The 24,787-nt window shown below is 45.8% G+C and overlaps 1 protein-coding gene across 3 annotated transcripts in view; it reads left to right on the top strand.

Annotated features, from left to right (window-relative positions):
• LOC135247033 (NACHT, LRR and PYD domains-containing protein 3-like) overlaps nucleotides 1-24,271 on the top strand; it is a 34,376-nt gene extending 10,105 nt beyond the window's left edge. For 2 of the 3 annotated variants that reach the window (XM_064320329.1, XM_064320331.1), the window contains 2 exons: nucleotides 20,050-20,223; nucleotides 24,091-24,271. In XM_064320329.1, the coding sequence (XP_064176399.1) occupies nucleotides 20,050-20,223; nucleotides 24,091-24,256 (340 nt within the window). In that variant the 3' untranslated portion in view covers nucleotides 24,257-24,271. Of the gene's footprint in view, nucleotides 1-10,430; nucleotides 11,150-20,049; nucleotides 20,224-24,090 lie in introns of those variants that run through there. The other variant, XM_064320332.1, reaches the window with a different exon arrangement.
• The last annotated feature ends 516 nt before the right edge of the window (nucleotides 24,272-24,787 follow it).

Below are 24,787 nucleotides of genomic sequence, written 5' to 3' on the forward strand. Positions count from 1 at the left end.
GACATTTTTATTTATAAAAATAAAAATTCATTTTCATTTATTTGTCATTAATGGTAAAGTAAAAAGATTGTATCCATGCCTATGTGTTTCTTTCAGCTAGAATGTGTGTTTGCGTGCATTTATGTGCATGCATGTCTCTCATAGCCTACATTTATATGAATTGCTATTATCACTTACTCATAACAAACCCAGTACAAAAAGAAATGATATCTGATGAAAAACACATTTTCAACATACAAAAATGCCAAGTTACTTACACATACAGTGTACTGTCTTTAAGTCATTAATTCAAATCTAGGCCTGCCATTAAAAGTATTGATATCAAAATTGCACCAAGTTACATGAAACAATATCTTAGCTCACACAAATTAAACAAGCTGTATTCCAAAGCAATGCTACCCAATGTTTCCTGAATAGTTTAAAGTAATTTGGCCCTTTGGGACTTTGTATGACTGGCATGCCCTTATGATCGAATCTATCATTTCTGTATATGTTGCATGTCCTCCTACAAGGACCTATGGTGATGGTCCTTCTAACTATAATTTTCTTCACAGAAACTTTCAATTACTTTTCTTCATCTTCTATTATAAACTTTTATCACATCCATACATATATTTGAGCCTGTTTCTGAAGTGACTCTGCCTTTAGCTGTGTGTTAAGTTGGTGGTATACTTAGTAAGAAGTACAACTTTTTGAGCAAAAAGACGCAAGGAGAATAACTGAAGAACAAAAACACACAGTGTTGTGTGTTCTCACGGTGCAGTGTGCGACGGCCCCCAGGGAGAACTCTGACCTCCCCCTCTCAGCTATTGGTCCAAATATCACATGGTTGATTACATCACGGTTGAGAGTTCAGAGGGCAGACTTTACATTACATTACATTCATTTAGCAGACGCTTTTATCCAAAGCGACGTACAAAAAGTGCATTTTCATGATCGTAGACAACTGCTGAACACGGGTTCAGTAAGGTACAATTACTTATTTTGTAAAGCTATTTCTAGCTGAACTTCACATGCTAATGTACGGAGAGTCAATGCCAATCTCTCTCCTGTAGAGATGGGATTTCTGTGAGTTCCCGCATGTTTGATGAATGGTGCTACTCATTTCAGCAAGTCATCAAAATGCCTAGCACACATTTAGAAATAAGAGAAGTGGACCCCCTCGTCTAAACTCCACATTTTCCGAATGTACAGACAAAACTCTCCATTCTCTGTCCTACTCTGATTTAGATGGCAAACATACCATCTCCTTTGCCTTTTTTTCTTCTTTTGCATAGCTAGATTAACTAAAGCCACTTTAAACACTTTAAACTTTTTGTTTTGTGTTGTGATCTCGTGTAGCCCTTCTCTTTATACATCCATGGCGTAGCCGCGAGACGGAGGTCTGGTTGAGATTCCAGCCCCAGTTAATAGCTGCCTCGTAAGTATTCTGCGCCCCCCAGCAGCGTGGAGTGACATCAAACGGTGCGGTGTTCTCACTGAGTATACCGACAACGGTGTTCGTGGACATGTTCGCCGGTGGTTCTCAATCCTGAAGTTCTTAATTCTTACTGAGTATACCGCCAGCTTTAGCTTGCAGTGCAGTGAGGAGTTTTCACATTAAACCAAAAGTAAAAAGAAAACTTACTGTCCACTGTGAAAGATGTATCTTTTACATCTTTACTTTTGGTGGTAGCTGTGTCAAACATCCCACAGCATTGTAAACTAACTCACTGTCCACTCTGAAAGATGGCAGCTACACTTCTGGGATGGGATGGGAGGATTAAGCCCAGAGAAAAGATTATAGAAAAGGTAGATGGGCCCTTTGCCCAAATTCAGAGAACATACAGTATAAGAAATGTGGCATTTTGGGTCAGAATAATATCTGTAGAACTGTCAGAGTTTAGTCCAGCAGGACGTCTAATTCTCAGGTGCAGAGTGCTGCTGTTGGAGAGTGTAGCACAGACATCTTCCCCAGAGCATCATTAACCTTAAAATCCTCAATTTCACTCTTCAACACTGAATCATTGTTCCATTTCACATATTACTAGGGAGGTGAAATGTTCTGCCTACAGTGTAATCACAATGGGCGTTCCACACAAACATAAAACAGACTTTGCATCTGGGCTCACTTTAACAGGACGTTTAACAAGGAAGTATGCAAAATCGGAGTAGATAAAGCTATTAAATAATTTAACCTCATAGCGCAAAGCCCCTAGTGGTCGAGATTATTGAACTCAGACATTCGGTGCTACTGCAACCAAAGTACGAGTTAACCTTCCTCCAGTGTTCGCTGCTCCCCCCCTTATTTTAGTGTTCACGGCCAAATTTGGCCGGTCTGTTTTAACTGCTCTTATATTAACTCAAAAACTAATAATCATTACCAAATTTTGTTAAACACCTTTTTAAGCTGTGAAACAATGTCTTCAACTAATGGTTAACATGAGTAACTGTAGTGTATATACAAAGAACAGACACTGAAAATGTACACTCCTGGGCAAAAAAATGGGCCAAGCCCAAAATGGCAAAAAATTAAGCTTTTAATGGTCTTAACAACAAATCATTGGTCAGAAAATTAGCAAGAATTTCAAAAATGCACTCCTGAGACCTCCTGCACCACCATTTGCTCATTTACTTTTGCTGCAGTGAACTGTTTGGGGAAAAGCTAGAAACAGGGAAATTCACTTATATGGTAGACAAATTAACATAATGCCAAATAAAATAGTCATGTTTTGTATTTGGTTGCATATCATTTGCATGCCATGACTTCCTGATGTCTGTGACCTATCAACATCATCAGAGTCTGGATATTTTATTTTCAGGTTGTTCTACAAGCAATATAAAGACTCTCTGCATTTGAATGGATCTCTATGGGAATTGGGGGGTGGGATTAATTTTCCTGTTGAACTCAATGGAAAAAATATTCAGGAGAAACAATGCTTGTAGTGTCTACTGCATATCTGGCAGCAGCACGGTGGTTTGAGGCTCATTTGATGCCTTGGACCCTTGATGACTTAAAGCCATTCCGCCAACGAATGTGTTCCATACTGTATCAGCATAATTTACAGCTGAATCTAGTCCCACCCCCCAATTCCCATAGAGATCCATTCAAATGCAGAGAGTTTTTGTATCGCTTGTAGGACAACCTGAAGGGTGGGGGGCGGATGGGTGGGGGTGAGGGGGTTGTGGTTGTGGATGTGTGGGTGAGTGGGTGTGTGTATGGGGATGTTTTCCATCTGCTGGATGAACATAATATAGTCTTACCCATGCATTTCCTATGGTGGTCATTTTAGACCCGGAACACCACAGGTGTAACTAAAGCCACCGCAGGAACTATACCCCGGAACTAGGAACCTTTTGAGGAACTCAGTGCGTTTCCACCGCAGGAACTAGGGTCTAAATTTAGTTCTGGGGGCTTTGTTTTACCCCCCAAAAGGTTCCTGCTCGGGGGGTAGTACTTTCCGAAAGTACAGGAACCTTTTGGGTGGAGCTTGCAGCGCTGAACATTTCTGATTGGTCGAGTACTCACGGGATTTTTTGGTGTCTATTTTCAGGCGCCATGTTTGAAAATATGCAGGCGCAAACCAATTTATTTTCATAATAACTTCAAATCAAACTTGTATGTTATGCGGCGCAGTAGCCTACTTTTGGTTATAGCCTGCCAACGTCTTAGAATTATAACGTGTGCTCTTCTGTTCTTTTCTTGCTTTAGTATTCGTTTTATAAAATGCTAAGCATTTGTGCTGGGACAGCATATTACGTACTAAAACATTCAAACGGATTAATTCGGTTGCTGAATATTTTCTTCCGGATTTTCTTAGCCCGTTGTAATTGACTCAAAACGTTTGATACAGTTATGTGAGGTATGCTGTAGTTCTGCGTAATTCACATTGGTGATACAGTAAAAGCAAACTGGAAATCACCTTCCGCACTTTTTGTCAGGGTAAAATAACAGGTTAATTCTAGTAATCGTACCTTTAGCTTTTTCAGACTGCCGTAATTTTACTCTGCCATTCTTCAATTCCACAAAAAGACCAGGAAGACTATGGACTAATTTATGGTGCATGGTTCGCATCTGGAGGGCACACTTCGCTGCTCGGCTAGCAGTAACTTCGAAGGAAAACAAACGGTGGCTGTACCACTACTAATTTAAATTTTCACGCAAGTCCGAGTTTTCGTTCTATTCTTGTCATTTTGCGATTAGCCTATATGGAATTGACGATGAGAAAGTAATCAAACAGCAAATTGTTTACAACGTGTGCATGTTTTCTGCTGTTGTTGCCAGTTAGCCGATATAGGAAATGTGAATGCATTCTGTCGCTTCGGATGTCAAGACATGAAAGCGAATGTTCGCATAAAAACATAATGAATGTGTTTGAGAGGATATATAAAACAGTTAAAATCTGACTATTGGCCTGTTATATCCTATTTGTTGCATAACGGTCCAAGTTCAACTACTAACGACAGTTTTGCTTGACAGCGGTAAAATATGCCCAAACGGCTGCAGAAGAATATTTCAATTCCATGTGATTAAATCGATAAAAATCAATAAATACAAAAGTAACCATATATAGTCATTGTTGGTAACCCGTTGTATATAAGTGGAATAAACCCCTCTGGGTGTTCCGGTTATTAGAAAATAATGTAGGCTACTTCGGTGGTAGTATGGGGTTACAGAAGAAATCATATGACAGATGGACCGACGACAACGCCGCTTTTTCATACGTCAGTGGGCTAATTTGCCTAATCTTCGCGGGACTTTAGACCCCGGTGGAAACGCAGACAACCATTGGCTGAAGGAACCTTTTAGTTCCTGGTAAAGTAGTTCCTGGGACTGAAAGTTTCGGGTAATTTTGGTGGAAACGCGGCTAAAGTTGACTAAACCACTCAAAATTCAATGAAAGTGGTGATCAGCTATTTTGTATGTTCAAATGCCTAGTGTGGAGAAAAACATAAGGTCTTGAGGCAATCAGATGAAAAACACAGTATTTATGATTTAGGAAAGTTGTAAATCGGTCAGATTTGACTGGAACACAGGAGGAAGGTTAACGTTCAGTGCTACTGCAACCAAAGTATGAGTTAAAAACAGAAATGCGTTGTTTTAGTTTCATTAGTAGACGATACACGACAACTATGCCGAATACGGAGTCTCTCAGCGCCACCATTGTCGCTCTGGTCGTTCATTTAACACGCACCCCCTCCCTGCAGTCTCTACAAATCTACAACTACACCCCCCACCCATGACATAATGGGCAATATTGTCCATGTTGGCACTCATAAAAATATTCTTTCACCACTAAATCGTATTCCGTCATAGCAACAAGATAAACCCGACAATAGCCCTAAGATATGCCAATACAGCAGTGAAAACGCTGCTCACTGAATAACGAAATAAGCGAGACTAACTTTTAAAAAAATTATACCATGTCATTCTACAGGCAATATCTGGGACTAAATATTGAATAAATATACAACCTTACCATTAGCTTTACACGTAGAGATGTCCCTTTTGAGACTGAGTGGTCATATATTGTCTTGGACAATCCGTTCGAGAAATATACGCGCAATTTGTGACGCCTGGGTATCTTCCAAAATAGCTGTGCGTAATACCAGACCTGTAGTTTACGGCGTAGTCGCCCTTTTTGGTACAGTCTGGCTTGATTGACAATTCATTTATTCAGTAGGTGAGAGTATAAGCTTTCTAACGATGTATAACATGTCTAATTTTGCTATAGGAATAGCATTTTATAGTGTTTTCTATGGAGACAGTACTGTCCCTGTCTCCATCTACTGAACATAGATAAGATTTCATCATTGCTATGTAAGTATTACTGCTCAAAATATTTTGGTATACGTTATTTTTGAAATTGAGTGTCTTTAAATAGGTTAGTGGTATTATATAATGTGGATATTTCACACTGTAATGTAAGCATTAGTTAGTAGTGTAATAGTTTTTTGTGAAGCATGCAAGAGTGATGACGTGAGAGTTGGAACATTGCCAAAACGTGGTGGACGGTTGAAAATTGTTTTCATGTCATCCCATCCCCATACAAGAAAACATACAAGAGTACAGAGTATAGAAATACATACAAGAGTTAATTATTACACATTTAGGTACTGTACTGCATTGTGTGACAATTTTTTTTTGCATTATTGTTTAATCTGATGGCAATGTTTCATCTTAAACTTCATAAGAGGCTCATTTAGATGCTTTATAATGGGCAAAATGCATTTTATTAATTTTTGGAGAGATTCTGGATATGTTTCCCTAGATATTTTAGACCACTCTGCTGACTGAAAGCTTGTAATTCCCACTTGACAATGATGCAACAGTGAGTTTCTTGAGTCAAAACAGTTGATTTGTAGTGAAATACGTGAATATGTTGTGATTTACAGCAATGCATAATTTAGACATTTTGGATAGATTTGGAGACGCTGGGTACACTGCTTAGTTTTTGCTTCATACATCTATAGTAGTTCTACATATCCACCCTTAGATTTTATGAACTTGTGGTCAAGAAGTTTTTGATCCAGCACATGTATAGTTTAACCTGCTGCATATATGTAATATCTCAGTATTTCATTGCAAACTAAAAAAGTGCAAATTCATTTTTGATTTTTTGTCTAGACAATTGAATTTGTGGCACTTTATTTATTCCAAAATTATGAATATAAACTAAACTGAGTTAGTATTGTAAATTGTACAAATGCCTTGCTTCATTTAAGCCATTTTTCAAGTCTCTGTGGTGTTCACATCTGGAGTTATAAAGCTTTAAATAGGGTACCCCCTAAAGGGGCAAGGATTGGCATGTGCGCTAAGGGGTTAAAAACTGTTGACAGTTCAGAAATTTTACTTTTTAACTTAAGAACCTAAATTAGGCTAATTTGACTGTTTACAAGCATTTGTGCGTACACTTAATGCTTCACAAAAATCAGTGGGGCCATTATAAAAAATCTAACCATATTTGAAGGCATTATTACACATTCCATCACAAGAAAAACTCACTGTGAAATGTTTTAGATGTTAATTGGTTGTTGTTTATTCATACATTCGTATATTTTGGTGACCTAAAATAAGTTACAGCTGCCAGCATCCTGAGGGACTGAGGGAATTGTGCAGCCATTTCAGAAGCAAAATGGCACCAAAAAAGCACCGCTAACCATCTTATCCAAAATAGTGTGTTGCTGAAATGAAATTGTGATTTGCGGTTTCAGATTTACACTCAGTGGTACCTAGGGTCCTGGCGTGGTTTTTCTATAAAATAGCCTTCTGGTTTTGTTTGGCATGTGCGCTGGGCGAGCGGTAGGCATTTATGGAGACTTTCCCAAATTTTGTTTTGCTGCTTGTGCGTTCATGCAACTAATACCACAGACACACAAACACACACACTTGCTACCCAACCTCCTACAGTTGGTATAATTCTGTTCAAATCCATCATTGCCATCTCTATGTCTTAATGGCAATTGCATTGCACATGTTTGTAGAGAATAAAATATATCACTCCTCGGGAGCCAGATTAATCGGAGTCATTCGTGTCCATATTTTTAGCCAGATGTGTGTTATTGCCTTTTTAATTAGTTCTAATTGGGTTGACAAATCATCTCTGTACCATATGATAATCCCACCTGAATCCCTGCCGTGCCTTATGTTTTTCTGTTTGAGGGATGACAGTAAAATTTCTTCATAGCCTGGGGGACAGTGAGTATCAGCATCATCTCGACACCATGTCTCCAACAATATTATAATATCATGTCCTGAAATGCATGAGATGAATTCTGGGTTTGTGCTCTTCGGTCCAAAAACCGAAGAATACAAACCCTGAATATTCCAAGAACTTATTGAGAGAGATTTCATTAACAATTGATTATGTAGATTTCTGTACAGTGACAAGTAGAACAATTTGATCAAATTTACAATGTGTTTTCAAGCAATTTATTTATTTATTTATTTATTTATTTTCAACCAAGAATCCTACAGATGAGCTGTAGCATCTGTTTCACCTCTCCAATGTCTGATTGGTTTGATACTACCTGAGCATAGGTAGGCTGGCACTCAGGGGGTAGCTGGGCTCCGCTGGGCTGGGTTCTGCTGGGCTGGCCTCCGCTGGGCTGGGTTCCGCTGAGCTGGGTTCTGCTGGGCTGGGCTCCGCTGGGCTGGGTTCTGCTGAGCTGGGTTCTGCTGGGCTGGGCTCCGCTGGGCTGGGTTCTGCTGAGCTGGGTTCTGCTGGGCTGGGCTCCGCTGGACTGGGCTCCGTTGAGTTGGGTTCTGCTGGGCCGTGTTCCGCTGGGTTGGGTTCTGCTGGGCTGGGTTCCGCTGGGCTGGGATTCACTGGGTTGGGCTCTTCCTGGCGGGATTCTTCTCTCCTTTGATGGGTGTGGCATGTGCTGTCGTCTCTGGTGGGGCTGTGCTGTCCCTCTAGTGAGATGTGGAGCTGAAGGACTTACGTCGGTTGCTGCCTCTCTCAGGTCTTCTGCGAAGATCCATACACTGTCACGGCCGAGGTGGACATGGTCGTATAAGTGCTCATGTGTCAGAGTTGGGTGATGCGCGATGTTTACGTTGGTCAGCTTTGTGCACTCTGTGGTGATTTCCCTGTTTATGTTGGTAATTATGTTGAATGGGAAGTCGGTCCGTGGCAGCAATGTGGAAATGGTGATTTTTGCCCTTGGGAACTCTCTTTGTGCTTTTTTAGCCACCTTAATCACTGCTTCTGGTACATTCTGCCCCTTGTGACGCAAGTCATTTGTGCCTGTGTGGATTATGATGTTGTCAGGATCTCCCAGGCGTTCATGACAGAGTAGTTGGAGTGCACTGTCTGTGTGGGGGCACCAGAACTTTCCAACACTGTGACGGGGGAACAGCTGGCTGTGGTTGAGGAATTTGCCGTTGGAATCAATAAGTATTGCAGTTTTAGGGGGCTGTTTATGGCGTGTTGGTCTCTGTTCTTCTGTAACTGGCTGTGCATTGGTCGGGGTTGTCTGTGAGGCTGGAAGAGCAGTGTTGTCCTGTGGAGGGCTGGGGGGACTGGGGTCCACATTAATGTCTAGGCTGGTCTGTGGTTCTGTTTGGCTATTGGTCTCTGTCTGTGAGCCTGTGTCTGTGGTCTGGCTGTGCGGGGACTGCTCCGCTGCTGTTATACTATGCACCTGCTCCCTCAGATGGAGTATGTGTAAGTCTTTGTGCTGCAGCTCCTCTCTCACTTTAAGCAGGTCATGTCTGAGAGCTGTGTTTGCTTTATGAAGCTCACTCACATTTTCTCCTGTCTAATTGTTGCTTTGGTTTCCTCTTTAAATAGCCTTATGTCATCTCTTAGCTGTTCAATAATGTCCATCTCTGATAATTTGTTCTCTCTGAATTCAGTAATCTCCACTTCTAGAAGGGAGAGGCACTCCTGAATGCGCTGCACTGACGCTGGTGTCCTGAGTGTCGGTGGGCTGCAGTGGGCTCTGTGTGTACTAGAGCAGGCTGGCAGAGGGGCTCTACAGGCTGTGTGCACAGGGGAGGCTGGAGCAGTGGTTCCAGCAGCTGACACATTTAGGGGAGCCAATGCACCTGGTGCTGTTTTAGTGGCCTTTTTGCCGTTAGCAAGAGTTTTTAGTCGATCAAAGTTTTTTTCAAAATCCTCTAATTTGGTTATTGATCCCTGAACCATTACAGTGCCCGTATTATAGAAATTTATGTTAAATTCAGGTACAGTGTCCATATATAGCTGACAAATTGATTTGTTGCCACTCATTTTCATTTGCCTGTAGTCTTCATGAAGAGCAGAATGCCAGACCTCTGGGTGCTCAGTATAGAATAGCAGGTCTGTTAGAATTTCTTTGTTGCCTTGCAGTTTGTAATCTGCTCTCAGTGTTTCTGGGTAATCTTTTAGCAGTTTTCTCCTGTACTTTTTTTTCCCTGCCTCACTTGTGATGTCATCAGGGTAGTGGATTGCTAAGCAACGTAAGCTCCTCCCACTATGCTGCTGTTGAAATGTATCCATTTTCCCACTCTTTCCCAACTGAAAAAAAAATGTCAGTTGCTGTGCTCTGCTGTCAATTACTGGTGCAGAGCTGAAGGGCCTACTTTGCTGATGTGAATTAGCTGTAAAGTTTTGGGGTTTTGATAGATTATATAAGTGTCCTAGCTTCCAAATCTTCTTTATTCAGTTCCCTTATTCTTCCAGATTCTTGTTCAATGTCCTTTTTGCCTGGTTATATTGGTTTTGATCCTATTCTTCCAGCTTGTTGATGTTGGTTTTAATAGCAGGCGAACTACTTTGTTAGCATATTCTGCTTGCTGTCTCCTCACCAAATGAAATTTGTTGTTTTATTATTTATTTTTATTTTTGGTATATCAAAATTTTGCTCACCTTCTTGCTGGTCTCTTTAGCTTTAATATAAGGTTATACTTGTCATTGTACACAATCGATAATTAATAAAATCACTCTCTCTCTCTCTCTCGTCAGTCAATCCCCGTTCTCAGACACCTACTGGGAAAAGAACACACACTTTTAAACCCAGGACTGATTAGAGGGTGCAGCCATCCTGGAACAAGTTAGGTTGTGATGTCACTGAAATAAATCTGTCTCTAGTCGATTGTTTTAAAATGACCTCTTATGGAAATAAAGTAGATGCCCTAATTGACTTGCGAAAAGAAATGTATGGTAACATGAAATGTGTGGAGTTGTGAAAAACGTTTGAAAATCCTTAGCCTAGTTGTATGTAAACTTCTGGTGTCAACTGTAAGTTTTTTCTCCAAATGTTTCAGCAGAAAATTTGAATCATTAGGTGTATTGTTTCTCTTATACAGTCATTTTTACCCAGAGGAGCTGCCCATTCTGCTAGTGAAACTAACGATTTGCCCAGCGAGTACCCCAGTAAGGGTGTTACCCCAAAACTTGATCTCTTGTTATCCCAAAACCAGTTCTCTGAAACAATGAGAGGAGAGATCCACCTATGGGAAATGTCATCCAGTCTTGACCTTTGCAGAAGCATCCAATTGCACCAAGTCTGGCTCTGACAGACAGTATCGTGTCCAATGCTAAAGGAGGCCACACTGCAGCGCCTGGTGTTTGCTCTGTTTGCTCTGTTTCCCGCCTTTCTACACTGTAAAGCGTCTTTGTGACGGTCTGTAAAATGTCTGTCTGTAAAAAGCACCATGCAAATAAAACTGAATTGAATACTCCTCAGTGAACATATGCACTTCTCATGCACGGCAAGCAGTGCAGTCTTGGTGGATTTCTCCACCAGGGTTACGATTGTAAGCTAAATTTCTCTTTAATCATCTTGTGTTTGAGACACACCTATGGGGAGATATAGACAGCTCCCAGAATGCCTTATGCTCACAGCTGAGATGCTGTCTGGCCAGCAAGGGATGCCTCCTCCCCTGAGGGGAGGGTGGTGTCTGGCACATCCCATGTAGAGAAGTACTAAAGACATTCCACTGCCCAAAGCTATAGTCAGGACCCAGGGACAATGTGAAGTACTGAAACCCATAGCAGATGAGGGGAGATGTGTGCGCCTCACACAGAGCTCACCCCCAGAACTGAGTGGGCTACCGGCCACCTGGTGACGTTCAGGTGGTAAAACCTAGCAAAACCCGGCCTGCAGCTGAATAAATTTCCTGCAAGGAGACCCCATGGAATAGGGCCCACGATGCAGCCATGCTCCTCGTAGAATGAGCCCTCTGGCCCAAGGGGGGCGTTATCCTCTTTGGATCATATGCCATAACAATAGCTTCCACAAGCCAATGGGACAGCCGCTGCTTAGAGATGCTTTCCCTTTGCAGGCAGGGGCCCAGGTGACTAAGAGCTCTTTCTAAAAGCCTCAGTCTTTGCCATATACGTGTGGAGAACACACACAGGACACAGCATATGCTCCTCTTCAGAGGAGAAAGATGGTGGGTGAAAAGCAGCAAGCTCTAACATCTCACATGTGAAAGCAGGGAAGCTTTTAGGCATAAAGGCTGGATTGAGCTTAAGAAAAACCCAATCCATATTAGGGGAGAATATTGTGCATGAGAGATGCACTGAGAGCACATGGAGGTCACTGACTCACTTAGCTGAGGCTAGGGCGAGCAACAACGCTGTCTGGAGAGACAATCTTAAATCTATCTCATTTATAGGCTCAAACGGCCTTAGAGACAGAGCCTCCAGCTCCAGTGATAAATCCCAAGGGGAAATGAGCTTTTTAGCAACAGGCAGAGAATAGTAAGCCCCCTTCATGAACCTGTGAATGAGGGGGTGCTGCCCCACTGCATGGTCTCTGAACCCAACATGACAAGCAGTGAGAGCTGCCAGGTCGACCTTAATGATAGTAAAGGATTTCTCTTTATTTGTAACAGAGCACTGGTAAGGCACTGACTGACAAGAGGCACACCATCTTTAAAACACCTGACACTTATTGTCATAAAGTGGCCTGGTAGAGGGCGCTCTCGTGCTCTGGATGGTTGCAGCCACGTGAGGGGGAAGCCCTAATGCGTTGAGGTTATGCCTCTCATAGGCCAAGCTCATAGAGCTACTCGCTCGGGGCAGGGGTGGTGTATTTCCCTGTTCACCTGAGACAGGAGGTCCATGCGTAGCGGGAGTGTGCATGGCTGTACATAAAGGAGAGGGATAATCACTGCAGTAACATTTCCACAGTCTGGGGATTGAGACACCATTCCCCATTCAGTGGGTTTCCCCTTGACAGCAGATCACCGCTCGTGTTCAGAATTACTAGAACATCAATCAATCAATCAAATTTTATTTGTATACAGCATTTGTCACTTTCACAGCAATTGTCAACAGGTACGCTACACAGACAAACACTGAGATGCCTTCATTTAAACCCCATGCACAAGGAAGCAAAAAGCCTATGACAGTGGGCAAAGCATAATACAGGAGAACACAGAAGAACCAACCCAAGAAAAGTTACATAAACTTAAAATGTCCTTTTTGCGTTTATATTACTCACAATGGTACAAACATTGGAAAGTTTAAAACGCAAAAAAATGGGCTTTTTCTCTCATTTTGATCATTCCTTGCTACAGTAACAAAATTCATTACAGGAAGCAGACTGAGATCCTCACTCTCAAAGTTTTCACATACTTTCAAATGTCTCACTATATAATTTATTATGCAGTTTATTACTCCACAAGGTCTCCCAAACATTGGTAAGGGTTTTAAAAAAAAAATGACATCAGGCTTTTATTATCATTATTATTATCATTGTTACAATAATAATTAAATGCAGCGCAATAATTAGCCTTTTATATTCGCAAAAGCGTGCGAGAATAAAATGAATGGATGGATTATAGGACAAGGACATGCAGAAAATAGGTGCAATGTGTGGAATTTTCAAAAGACACCACGTTTTTAAAAATCAAGTTTCTACCAGCAGTAAAAGTAAGTGGCAATAATCAGTTGTGGTGTTCTCATACAGCCACTAGATGGCGTTGTAGTGTAATTCCAGTTGAAAACGATCATGCCGTAGTTGCATTGCTGGTAGATCGTGCCAGATGAACTGAAGAGTAGCACAGCTCGTACACGGGTCCGGCACAGCTTCAGGTACAATATTGCAGGTCTGACCAATGATATCATGACTGCTTAGATAAAACCTTCATGTTATTTTATGTACTGGTGTGTATATTATAGTTGTCTGTGATAGTAAGCTGCTTAGTTCTTCACTGGCTCCACTAGCTAGGTTGGTTCATGAAGTAACGGTAAGGTAGGTTGGTCTGCTAGCTAGCTAACTCGTGCCTGAGACGTCTAAGCCAAATCTAAATTTACGGCAACAATTGTCAACTTGAGGGTCATGTTGTTTGAAGAAAATGATAAACAGATGATATTTGCAGTTAATAGTTATTATCATATCATTGTTTTATGTAACTGTAGTTCTAGATTTATTTATTTTCAAAGAACAACTAGCTGAGGTAACAGTGAACGGCTCAGAGCGAGCTGTCATCACCATGGTAACCAACCGACCCTCCTAACGGCCACATTTTAAACAGTGTCGTCAAGGTTACGGTCACATTAAATAAGAATTGGAAATTTTGTATTGAATGCGGTTTCATTTGTGAAACTTTTAAAATTAATGCCAAAAACACATTAGTTAACCACAAATTGTTTGATAACTTGATGGTTACAAGATTAGGAAGAATAAAAAAATATTATCATGATAACAGTAGTGTATTCAGCTAATGGGGTTCACGTGTACATTAATAATCATATTGTGGCGGTTTCGCGAAGAAGCAGAGGCGGAGACTGGCTTGGCTGTTTTCGAATCGCTCCCGGGGGGCTTCGCTTTATTTGTGACATCTCTTCAAAACGGTAATTCGTAGACTGACCATCATAGCTGGGCAAAGCCTGCTTTTGTCAAACCCCGTTCGCTGTGATTGACTGCCCCGGCGCAACGGGACTAACCAGTCACACAGCCTTAACGTCACATCACACAAAGGTCGGATAATTTACATACAGCGGGAAACAGCAGCACGAGACATGCAAAACAGAGACAGGCAGGGAGTACAACGACAGTATTGGCTAATTGACTAATGACAGAAACATGACGGTGCAAATCATAAACCCGAGGGGCTGCTAGCGCTACGTAAGCGATTCCTAGCAGGCTACACACATTTAAAATAACGAGTATTTACACGATCGCGGAGCGGGACAAGTTAACCGCTAACAAGCTAACAATTATTTAGTTACACACAGGCAAGATCGCCACACAGCCCCCACCTAAAGGGTCACTAGTCCCTGACGACCCACAATTTCTACGCGATTTACCTCGTAGTCGATTAAATAATTCGGTAGCCGTCGCTTTCGAGTAGGTTGGCCCGTGGTGGGCTGTGCCGTTTCCTCTGCTGCCGGTGGTGTAGAGGGGACAGGGCTGCTACCTTGTCCGCCAGCTGCGTCTTCGGTGGCGAGTGGTTGGTAAGGTGCGAGTCGGTCTTGGTGGAGCACCACCAGGCGCCCTCGATTTGGCATGCGCAGGCGATACGTCACCTCACTCAGCCGCTCCAAGATCTCGCCAGGCCCACGCCAATGTGACTGCAGCTTAGGAGACAGGCCCTTCTTGCGCACTGGGCAGTGGACCCACACTTTATCACCTGGCTTGAAGGCCTGCCCCTTGCAGTGCTGGTCGTAGGCGCGCTTCTGCCGCAGTCCCGCAGTGTCCTGGGCCTGGCGAGAGAAGTCGTGTGCCACTCGCAGTCGTTCCAGCAGCTGGTGGAAGCAGCAGGTCTCTGTATGGGCTGGTTCCCTGCTTTCGGGCGGGGCCCCGAACACCAAATCCACAGGCGTCCGGAGCTCCCGTCCGAACATCAGGGCGGCTGGCGTGCAGAGGCTGGACTCCTGTACGGCAGTTTGGTAGGACCACAGGACCAGGGGCAGGTGGCGGTCCCAGTCTCGTTGGTGCTGGCTGGCGAGGATGGCGAGTTGTGCAGTCAGGGTCTTGTTGAACCGTTCAACCAGTCCGTCACTCTGGGGATGGAGTGGAGTTGTGCGGGTCTTCGCTACTCCGAGCCGACTGCAGACCTCAGCCAGCACCCGCGATTCAAAATTTCGCCCCTGGTCGCTGTGGAGTTGGGCGGGGACCCCGAAACGGGCAAACATCTCCTCGACCAGCTTCCCCGCTGTTGTTGCAGCACTTTGGTCCGGCACCGCATACGCCTCGGGCCACTTCGTAAAGTAGTCCATAGCCACAAGCACGTAGCGGTTACCGGCCTCAGTGACAGGGAAGGGGCCGAGGACATCCACCCCCACTCGCTCCATCGGGGCCCCCACCACGTAGCGTTGTAGAGAGGCGCGGGAGCGCCTGGTAGGCCCCTTGCATGCCGTACAGGAGTCGCAGCAGTGGACGTGCAGCTCCACGTCCCGGCGGCACCCAGGCCAGTAGAAGCGCCCCCTCAATCGTCGCAGGGTCTTGCTGTTCCCGAAATGGCCCGCCCCCACCGAGCCATGCACCAACCCGAGGACTTGGGGGCGGAGCGCTCGGGGAACGAGGAGTTGGAAGAGGTCGCTTCCAAGCCCGGGTGCCTGCCACCGCTGATACAGCAGCCCGTCCCGCAGCTCAAGGTTCCTCCTTTGCCCGTAGTAGGTCTTGAGCTCGGGCCCCTCAGCCGAGACCTCAGCCCACTGCGGCGGTGTTTCTGCCTCCAGCTAACCCCTCACCTTTCTTAGCGTGCTGTCGGCCTCCTGGCCTTCTCGCAGCCGCTCCTGCGACACTGGCAGCCACCCCGCCTCGCTGATGTTAGTGGTAGCCACCGCTAGCTCCACCTGGCTGTTATCTTCTTGTCGCTGGCAGTGTTGACAATCCAGCTCAGCACAGGGACGGCGGGACAAAGCATCGGCGTTGGTGTGGTGCCGCCCCGCCCTGTGCTCGATCTGGAAATCGCACTCTTGTAGCTCTTCTAACCACCGTGCGACTTGGCCCTCCGGGTGCTTGAAGTTTAGGAGCCAGGTGAGCGAAGCGTAGTCAGTGCGGAGGCGGAAGTGGCTACCTTGGAGATAGGGTCGGAAGTGCCTCAGTGCCTTGACTACGACCAGCAGCTCTCGGCGGGTCACGCAGTAGTTCCGCTCTGCCCGGCTCAGGGCACCGCTGTAGTAGGCGACAGCTCTCTCTCCATCGCTGTCCTCCTGAGAGAGGACGGCTCCCACCCCCACGTTACTGGCGTTGGTGTCGACGATGAATGGGCGGTGCACATCGGGATACGCCAGTACGGGGGCCTCCGTGAGAGTCGTTCTGAGCCGGGCAAAGGCTTCTGCGCATTCAGTGGTCCTGACGAACGGCTGGTACTTGTCGGTGAGGCGATGGAGGGGACTGGCAATGGAGGCGAAACCCCGCACGAACCGCCGTTAGTAGCTCGCCAACCCCAGGAAGCTGCGCAGCTCGCCTACATTTGCTGGGGTCGGACAATCCCGCACAGCAGTCACCTTAGCTGGGTCGGTGGCTACCCCTCGCTCACTCACAACGTGCCCCAGGAAGGCCGTCTCCTTCCGGAGCAGCTGGCACTTCCGGGGATTCAACCGTAGCCCAGCCCGGCGAATCGCCGCGAGCACGTTGTGGAGGTTAGCGAGGGCGTGCTCGAAGCTGCTGTCATGTACCAGGAGATCGTCCAGGTACACTACGCAGCAGCTTCGGGGGACGGCCGACAGCACCCTTTCCATCAGCCGCTCGAACGTGGCAGGGGCATTGCACAGTCCGAACGGCATCACGCGGAACTGCCACAACCCTTGCCCGATGGTGAAAGCGGTCTTAGCCTTCGCATCCTCGGCCATTTTGATCTGCCAGTAGCCACTCCGGAGGTCCAGCGAGCAGAACCAACTGGACCCCGCGATGTGGTCTAGCGCCTCGTCGATGTGGGGGAGAGGGTAGGCATCTTTGCGCGTTACGGCGTTGAGGCGCCGATAGTCCACGCAAAAACGCCACTCTCCGTTCTTCTTCCGCCCTAGGACAGCAGGGGCCGCCCACGGGCTGTTGGAGGGCTCAATGACGCCTGCAGCGGCCATCTCTCTAACCTTCTCCTCTGCCCCCAGCCGCTTTGCTAGTGACAACCGGTGAGGGCGCAGACGAACCGGTGTAGCGTCACCAGTGTCAATGGCGTGCTGCACTAGCTCGGTCTGCGTGCATTCCTCATCGCGGGCAGCGAAGAGGTCTGCATTGTCCTTCAGCAAGCGTTCAAGCTGTTGGCATTGGTGAGGGTTGAGGTCGCTGCAGCTGCGTCACCACAGCTCGCGGACAGCACTCACCGTCTCGACAGAGGGGGGCGCAGGTTGTGACAGTGGGGCAGGCAAGCCACGCTCTGTGTTGGTTAGCTGGGGCGGCGGCTGGTGAGGGTGGGCTGAGGCTGCTCGGCGACGGGTCCTCCTGGACCTGCGTTTCCTCTTTGGGGGTGGCGTGGAGGGTGAGGGTGGTGGCACCGATGGAGAGCCTGGCGTTGGCGATGTCCACCGTAGCACCCCAGTGGACCAGCAGATCCAGGCCAATTATGCACGCGTCGCTGATGTCGGCCAGCCAGAACTCGTGCGTCACCACCTCTCTGTTTCCAACCTCCACGCTCACCATCTTCTTGCCCCGTATGGCAAGCCTCTGTCCCGTCACTGACTGCAGCTGAGTGGTTGTTGGGGACCAGGCAGTGTTGGGGAGCGTTACCGGTCGCACCAGGGAGATGGTGGCCCCCGTGTCGACCAGTGCCCAGTAGGCTTGCCCATCCAGCCTACAATGCAGGTATAGCCCGCCCGCCTCTCCCAGTCGGCCCACTCGCTGTTGGATGGTTTGCTCTTCCGCCCTCAAAAGGGCAGGCTGCTCTCCTGCCCTGAAAAGGGCGGGCTGGAATTTGCTTTCGCCTCTCATAATGGAAGGACTTTGCTCGGTTCCCGCCTTCACAAAGGCAGATGAAATATTTGCTTTCGCGAGTGGGACCGAACTGGTTTCAGGCGCAGCAGAATGGTCCTGATTGAGGATGGGTTCTTGGGGCAGCGGTTTCCTCACAGCGCCGCCCCCGCGTCGTTTCCCGCCGGCCGTGGCGATCGGGGCTTGGGCGCTGGTGCTGGGCAGTCGCGGGCCAGGTGCCCTGGCTCGTCGCAGCGATAGCAGCGGCCGCGTCGTGCTGGTGGTGGGCGCTGTCGCCGCTGTTGTGGGGATGAGCATGCCCAACGGACTTCCTCCTCCTCCTCCTCATAGCAGTCGCTTTCGCGGACGCGGGGCCGGGTTGTCTGCCCTGGAACCAAGCAGAGAACGTCTTCCGCCCTCTCTACTTCCTTCAGAGCGTCGTCTAGGGAGCAGGGCGTGGTCAGGATGACGTGCTGGCGCAGCCGTTCCGGGGAGAGGGTCTGGAGGAAGGCGTACAGCGCGAGCTCGTCCTGCCCTGCCGAGTCGAGGGACGGGTAGCCCTGCCGAGCGTGGAGCCGCACGTCTACAGCCACGGTCCCCCAGCTCTTTTCCTTCACGGCGGCGGCTGTTGAGCTTCTCCCGACTGCTCTGCATCGACCGCCTCTGGCCAAAACGCCTTGCCAAGGCCGTCGTCAGTGCCTTCAGATCGCCCTGTTCGGCAGCATCGAGGTCTAGCAGGACCTGCAGCGCTGGACCCTCCAGGGCGAGTGCTAGATGCGTCGCCGTCTGGCTCTCGCTCCAGCCGCAGTGATGGGCAGCCAGCTGCAGCTGGGCTAGGTACGTCTCCCACTGTGCTGCTCCACTGAACCGGGCTAGCTTCGGCTGTGTGCTAGCTGCCGTGGTGGTTGTCATGCTGGCGCTGGCTGGCGTGCTAACGTTAGCTTCCCTCGGGTGCGTTGGTCGAACAGCACTGGCTCCGTCTGGTTGTCTGGGGGCCCTCTGTCGTTGCGCCACCGAGCTCTGCAGGTCGGCGCCCGTCGCCGTCTCTGCTGCCTCGGTCTTCCGCCGCCTCGGTACCCCCAGTCTCTCCTCCAGCTCTCAGATCGCCTTCTCCACTTCAGCTAGCTGAACCCCACTTCCGGACACCAATGTGGCGGTTTCGCGAAGAAGCAGAGACGGAGACTGGCTTGGCTGTTTTCGAATCGCTCCCGGGGAGCTTCGCTTTATTTGTGACATCTCTTCAAAACGGTAATTCGTAGACTGACCATCATAGCTGGGCGAAGCCTGCTTTTGTCAAACCCCGTTCGCCGTGATTGGCTGCCCCGGCGCAACGGGACTAACCAATCACACAGCCTTAACGTCACATCAGACAAAGGTCGGATAATTTGCATACAGCGGGAAACAGCAGCACGAGACACACAAAACAGAGACAGGCAGGGAATACAACGACAGTATTGGCTAGTTGACTAATGACAGAAACATGACGGTGCAAATCATAAACCCGAGGGCTGCTAGCGCTACGTAAGCGATTCCTTGCAGGCTACACACATTTAAAATAACGAGTATTTACATGATCGCGGAGCGGGACAAGTTAACCGCTAAGACTTTTGTGAATTAGTCAGAATACGTAATTAACTTAATTTACACACCCCCTCCCTGTTTTTGTGTGTACATCTCAGGAATGCATAGGTGCATATATATCAACTGCCAAGGAACACAGTGTCACAGCTGTGAATTTGTGTGTGTGTGTGTGTGTGTGTGGTCTCTCCACAGGCTGGGTTGGTGTAATCTCACAGAGGGCTGCTGTGATGTTCTGGCCTCAGTCCTGCATTCTCCTCACTCAGAGCTGAGAGATCTGGAGCTCAGAGACAACGAGCTGCAGGATTCTGGAGTGACAGCGCTCTCTGCTGGACTGGAGGACCCACACTGTAAACTGCAGAGACTGGGGTGAGTACAAACACACACCCCTTCAATAAATAAGGGCTACAATGTGACTAAATACAACACTGATGTCAATGTTTCTAATGTGAAAACAGACACTCCACAGAACTGAAACAGCATGTTCCTGTTCTTCCTGGAAGAATAAGACTCTATACACATGAATGAATAAAATGAATTAGTCCTGTTTCCTGAACTGTAGTGGGGTGTTAGTCTCGCATAGCCAGACCCATCTCCACACTTTGTTTCAGCGCTGTGCCAGCGCTGGAGAAAGGTCTGGCTCAACCCATTATCATTCCGCTATAGAGGAACAAAACGCTCTGGCTTGTTTGTATTTATTTAAACCAATCACAATCGTCTTGGGCGGCGCTAAGCCCAGGATGCAGTGACGGTGCCCTTGCAAAATAGTGTCGTAATGGAGTACTGGCCAGCAGCTATTTTCTCATCCGTGTCTGGATCTTGCCCGGCGTACGCTGCAGCTACCCCCCTTGACTGCAGGGTCCTCCATTATCGCGACCAAGGGGGACACTACCAAAACCATGGCATTTTCACGCCATGTCTCTGTGTTTACCCTCGCTAGCTCACTGCAGTCGATAGTAGAGCCTGACCGATATGACTTTTTTGACGACATCGGGATCAGCAGTTATGCAGCCGATGTGTCCCGATTTTTAAATAAGTATAATAAACAAAAAAAAAACATTAATTATTTATCTGTACTCGCCTGTTCGAACGTTGTTATTGCTATTTACTAGAATTATCCAGTAGAGGGAGCTCTAATACAAGTGTGAACTGCAGCAGCTGACGCGCTACTTCTGTAATAAGACGTTTGTCACTCGTGCCTCATCCAATATTCTCCACTGCAAGACTTGTTTGCACAGATTCGATTGCCGCAATAAAGGTATGTATATTTAGTGAAAGTTTTTAATTAAATGCGTTTATACGACCACTGTGTTTATCAATCCTCATTATCAAGCGAGCGAGCGAGCTAGCTAACATATTTGGTTCACTTTAGCAAGCTAGCTGGCTAGCAAGCCTTTATGAAGTGGCAGTGAGCACATAAGCAGCGTAGGATCTACATTTCCAGAGGACATCGCTGTATTCTCAACTAAATAACCAGCCAAAATAAAATGGTGATTGAATGCATCACACATTTGTTTTTTTCATCTGAGATAATGATATTAGCTACTATATGATGCTGTGTAAATAGCCAACGCGTTATTGCAAGCAAGTGTCATCTAGTCACGCGTCATCGTAGCAAGCTAACCAGACAGTAAAAACGCTGATAAAACACTTCTAACGTGGATCATGTTAAGCCATGTTATCTAGCTTTGTCGTGATAACATGAGAGAAGGATTGCTGTTGGAGAAGTGAATCAACCAACAGTTAGCGCAGGTAACCTGCACGAAAGCGCATTGTGTTTTTTTTCCACGTATTTCATCCAGTCAATTTAATTTCTAACGTTACACTTGATTCACTCATTAGCTCCGCTAGATAATGTCTTACTCTTTGAGATCATGTAGTAGAAATAAAATAAGAAAATATAATTCATTTAACTTACTGAGAATAAATAATAAGAAATAATGAGGCTATGTCAACAGTTAATGCGTTATTGCGAGCGAGTGTGTCATCTAGTCACGCGTCAGAGCGCATTGTAGTTATTTTCACCACCAAATTCTTATGGACAGGGAAGCTCGCTAGATAAAGTCTTACTCTTTGAGATCATGTAGTAGGAATAAAATAAGAAAGTATAATTAATTTACTGAGAATAGATACTAAGAAATAATAAGAACAAATTAATAACAACAACAATAATAATAATATTCATAAAAATACATGTTTGAAACTGGAAAACTGATTTTTTTATATTAATTTTTTATAGATGGCTGGAAAAGAAAGGAGTAAAAGCAAGGTGTGGAGTTATTTTGATTTCACACACTTAAAGATGGTGTTAATATATATATTTAATTTAATATCATCTTTTACATTTTTTTTATCTAAAAGGTTCTTTGTGTGTTTATTTTTATTTTTATTTGTTTGCTTATAAGTTAAATATTCTTAAACATAGAAACTTTAATAAAATTTTTCAAAGTTTTTCAAATTGATTTGAAAATGTTGCACTTTTTGACAAAATATCGGTCAAAACATCGGTAATCGGTGGGCTAGGACTCTCCAAAATCGGGATCGGCATCGGACCCAAAAATCTGGCATCGGTCGGGCTCTAGTCAATAAGCCATGCTTGGTATATGAAACTTTTTCCATAACCGGTGAGCAAACATACAAGAATGTCCCTGTCAGACAGCAAATGTGATAAACAAATTCTTTGTATTTACAACCATTCACCGAAAGTACCAAGCAGGCCTGCCTTATTGCATGATCCAAATCTTTGTCAAAATTTGCCATTTTCAGTGTGCAGGTTGCTAGCTTGGAGGTTGTTGTTGTTTCACGTAGCGACGGGGACTTTGAAAACAGTAACACGCAGATAGCAGAAGGGGAGGAGAATTCTGATTGAAATAGTCGGCCAATGGCAGGCTTATACCCACAGTCTGGGTCCTGTGAGTCAGACTAGTGGGGTGTAAACTCAAATGCGTTTGATAATGACTCATTCCACATCCATTTTATTTTATATATAGCTGTAGAAGGTGTGTAACACACTGCACACTGTTTGATACACACAGCCCTGCTAATTTTTATTAATGTGTGTAAGGTGTGTAACACACTGCTATGTGTTTGACACACAGCCCTGTTAGTTTATATTAATGTGTGTAAGGTGTGTAACACACTGATATGTGTTTGACACACACAGCCCTGTTAGTTTATATTAATGTGTGTAAGGTGTGTAACACACTGCTATGTGTTTGACACACACAGCCCTGTTAGTTTATATTAATGTGTGTAAGGTGTGTAACACACTGCGATGTGTTTGACACACACAGCCCTGTTAGTGTATATTAATGTGCTGTAAGGTGTGTACCATACTGCTATGCATTTGACACACACAGCCCTGTTGGTTTATATTAATGTGTGTAAGGTGTGTAACACACTGCTATGTGTTTGACACACACAGCCCTGTTAGTTTATATTAAGGTGTGTAACACACTGCTATGTGTTTGACACACACAGCCCTGTTAGTTTATATTAATGTGTGTAAGGTGTGTAACACACTGCTAGGTGTTTGACACATAGCCCTATTAGTTGATATTAATGTGTGTAAGGTGTGTAACACACTGCTATGTGTTTGACACACACAGCCCTGTTAGTTTATATTAATGTGTGTAAGGTGTGTAACACACTGCTATGTGTTTGACACACACAGCCCTGTTAGTTTATATTAATGTGTGTAACGTGTGTAACTCACAGTTATGTTTCTGACACACTCAGCCCTGTTAGTTTATATTAATGTGCTGTAAGGTGTGTAACATACTGCTATGCATTTGACACACACAGCCCTGTTGGTTTATATTAATGTGTGTAAGGTGTGTAACACACTGCTATGTGTTTGACACACACAGCCCTGTTAGTTTATATTAAGGTGTGTAACACACTGCTATGTGTTTGACACACACAGCCCTGTTAGTTTATATTAATGTGTGTAAGGTGTGTAACACACTGCTAGGTGTTTGACACATAGCCCTATTAGTTGATATTAATGTGTGTAAGGTGCGTAACACACTGCTATGTGTTTGACACACACAGCCCTGTTAGTTTATATTAATGTGTGTAAGGTGTGTAACACACTGCTATGTGTTTGACACACACAGCCCTGTTAGTTTATATTAATGTGTGTAACGTGTGTAACTCACAGTTATGTTTCTGACACACTCAGCCCTGTTAGTTTATATTAATGTGTGTAAGGTGTGTGTGTCCTTCTCTCTGCAGGCTGTCAGGCTGTAGAGTCACACACAGAGGCTGTGATTCTCTGGCTTCAGCTCTGTGTTCAAACCCCTCACACCTGAGAGAGCTGGACCTGAGATACAATCACCCAGGAGACTCAGGAATGAGAGCGCTGTCTGCTGCTAAACTGGACACATTCACACTGCTGTAAGTACAGAGAGTTTCCACACTGCACCTCACACACGCACACACACACAGACACACACACACACACCTGAGTGAGCTGGACCTGAGATACAATCACCCAGGAGACTCAGGAGTGAGAGCGCTGTCTGCTGCTAAGCTGGACACACTCACACTGCTGTAAGTACAGAGAGTTTCCACACTGCACCTCACACACACACACACACACACACCTGAGAGAGCTGGACCTGAGATACAATCACCCAGGAGACTCAGGAGTGAGAGCGCTGTCTGCTGCTAAACTGGACACACTCACACTGCTGTAAGTACAGGGAGTTTCCACACTGCACCTCACACACGCACACATACAGACACACACATGCACACATACACACACACGCAGAAGGGGTTGGGGGGGGGGGGATCTACAGTGGAGGGTGCCGCGCGGGATCACTGCAGTAAATAGTTTTATTTCTGTGATGAACCCGGCAGGATCCCACCATTGTCCATTCTGCATGGAGAGAGAAACTGTTAATCATTGTTTTTCGGGGTGTGCCAG

Source organism: Anguilla rostrata, unplaced genomic scaffold, assembly GCF_018555375.3.
Source record: "Anguilla rostrata isolate EN2019 unplaced genomic scaffold, ASM1855537v3 scaf1043, whole genome shotgun sequence".
In the NCBI taxonomy this organism is placed as follows: domain Eukaryota; kingdom Metazoa; phylum Chordata; class Actinopteri; order Anguilliformes; family Anguillidae; genus Anguilla; species Anguilla rostrata.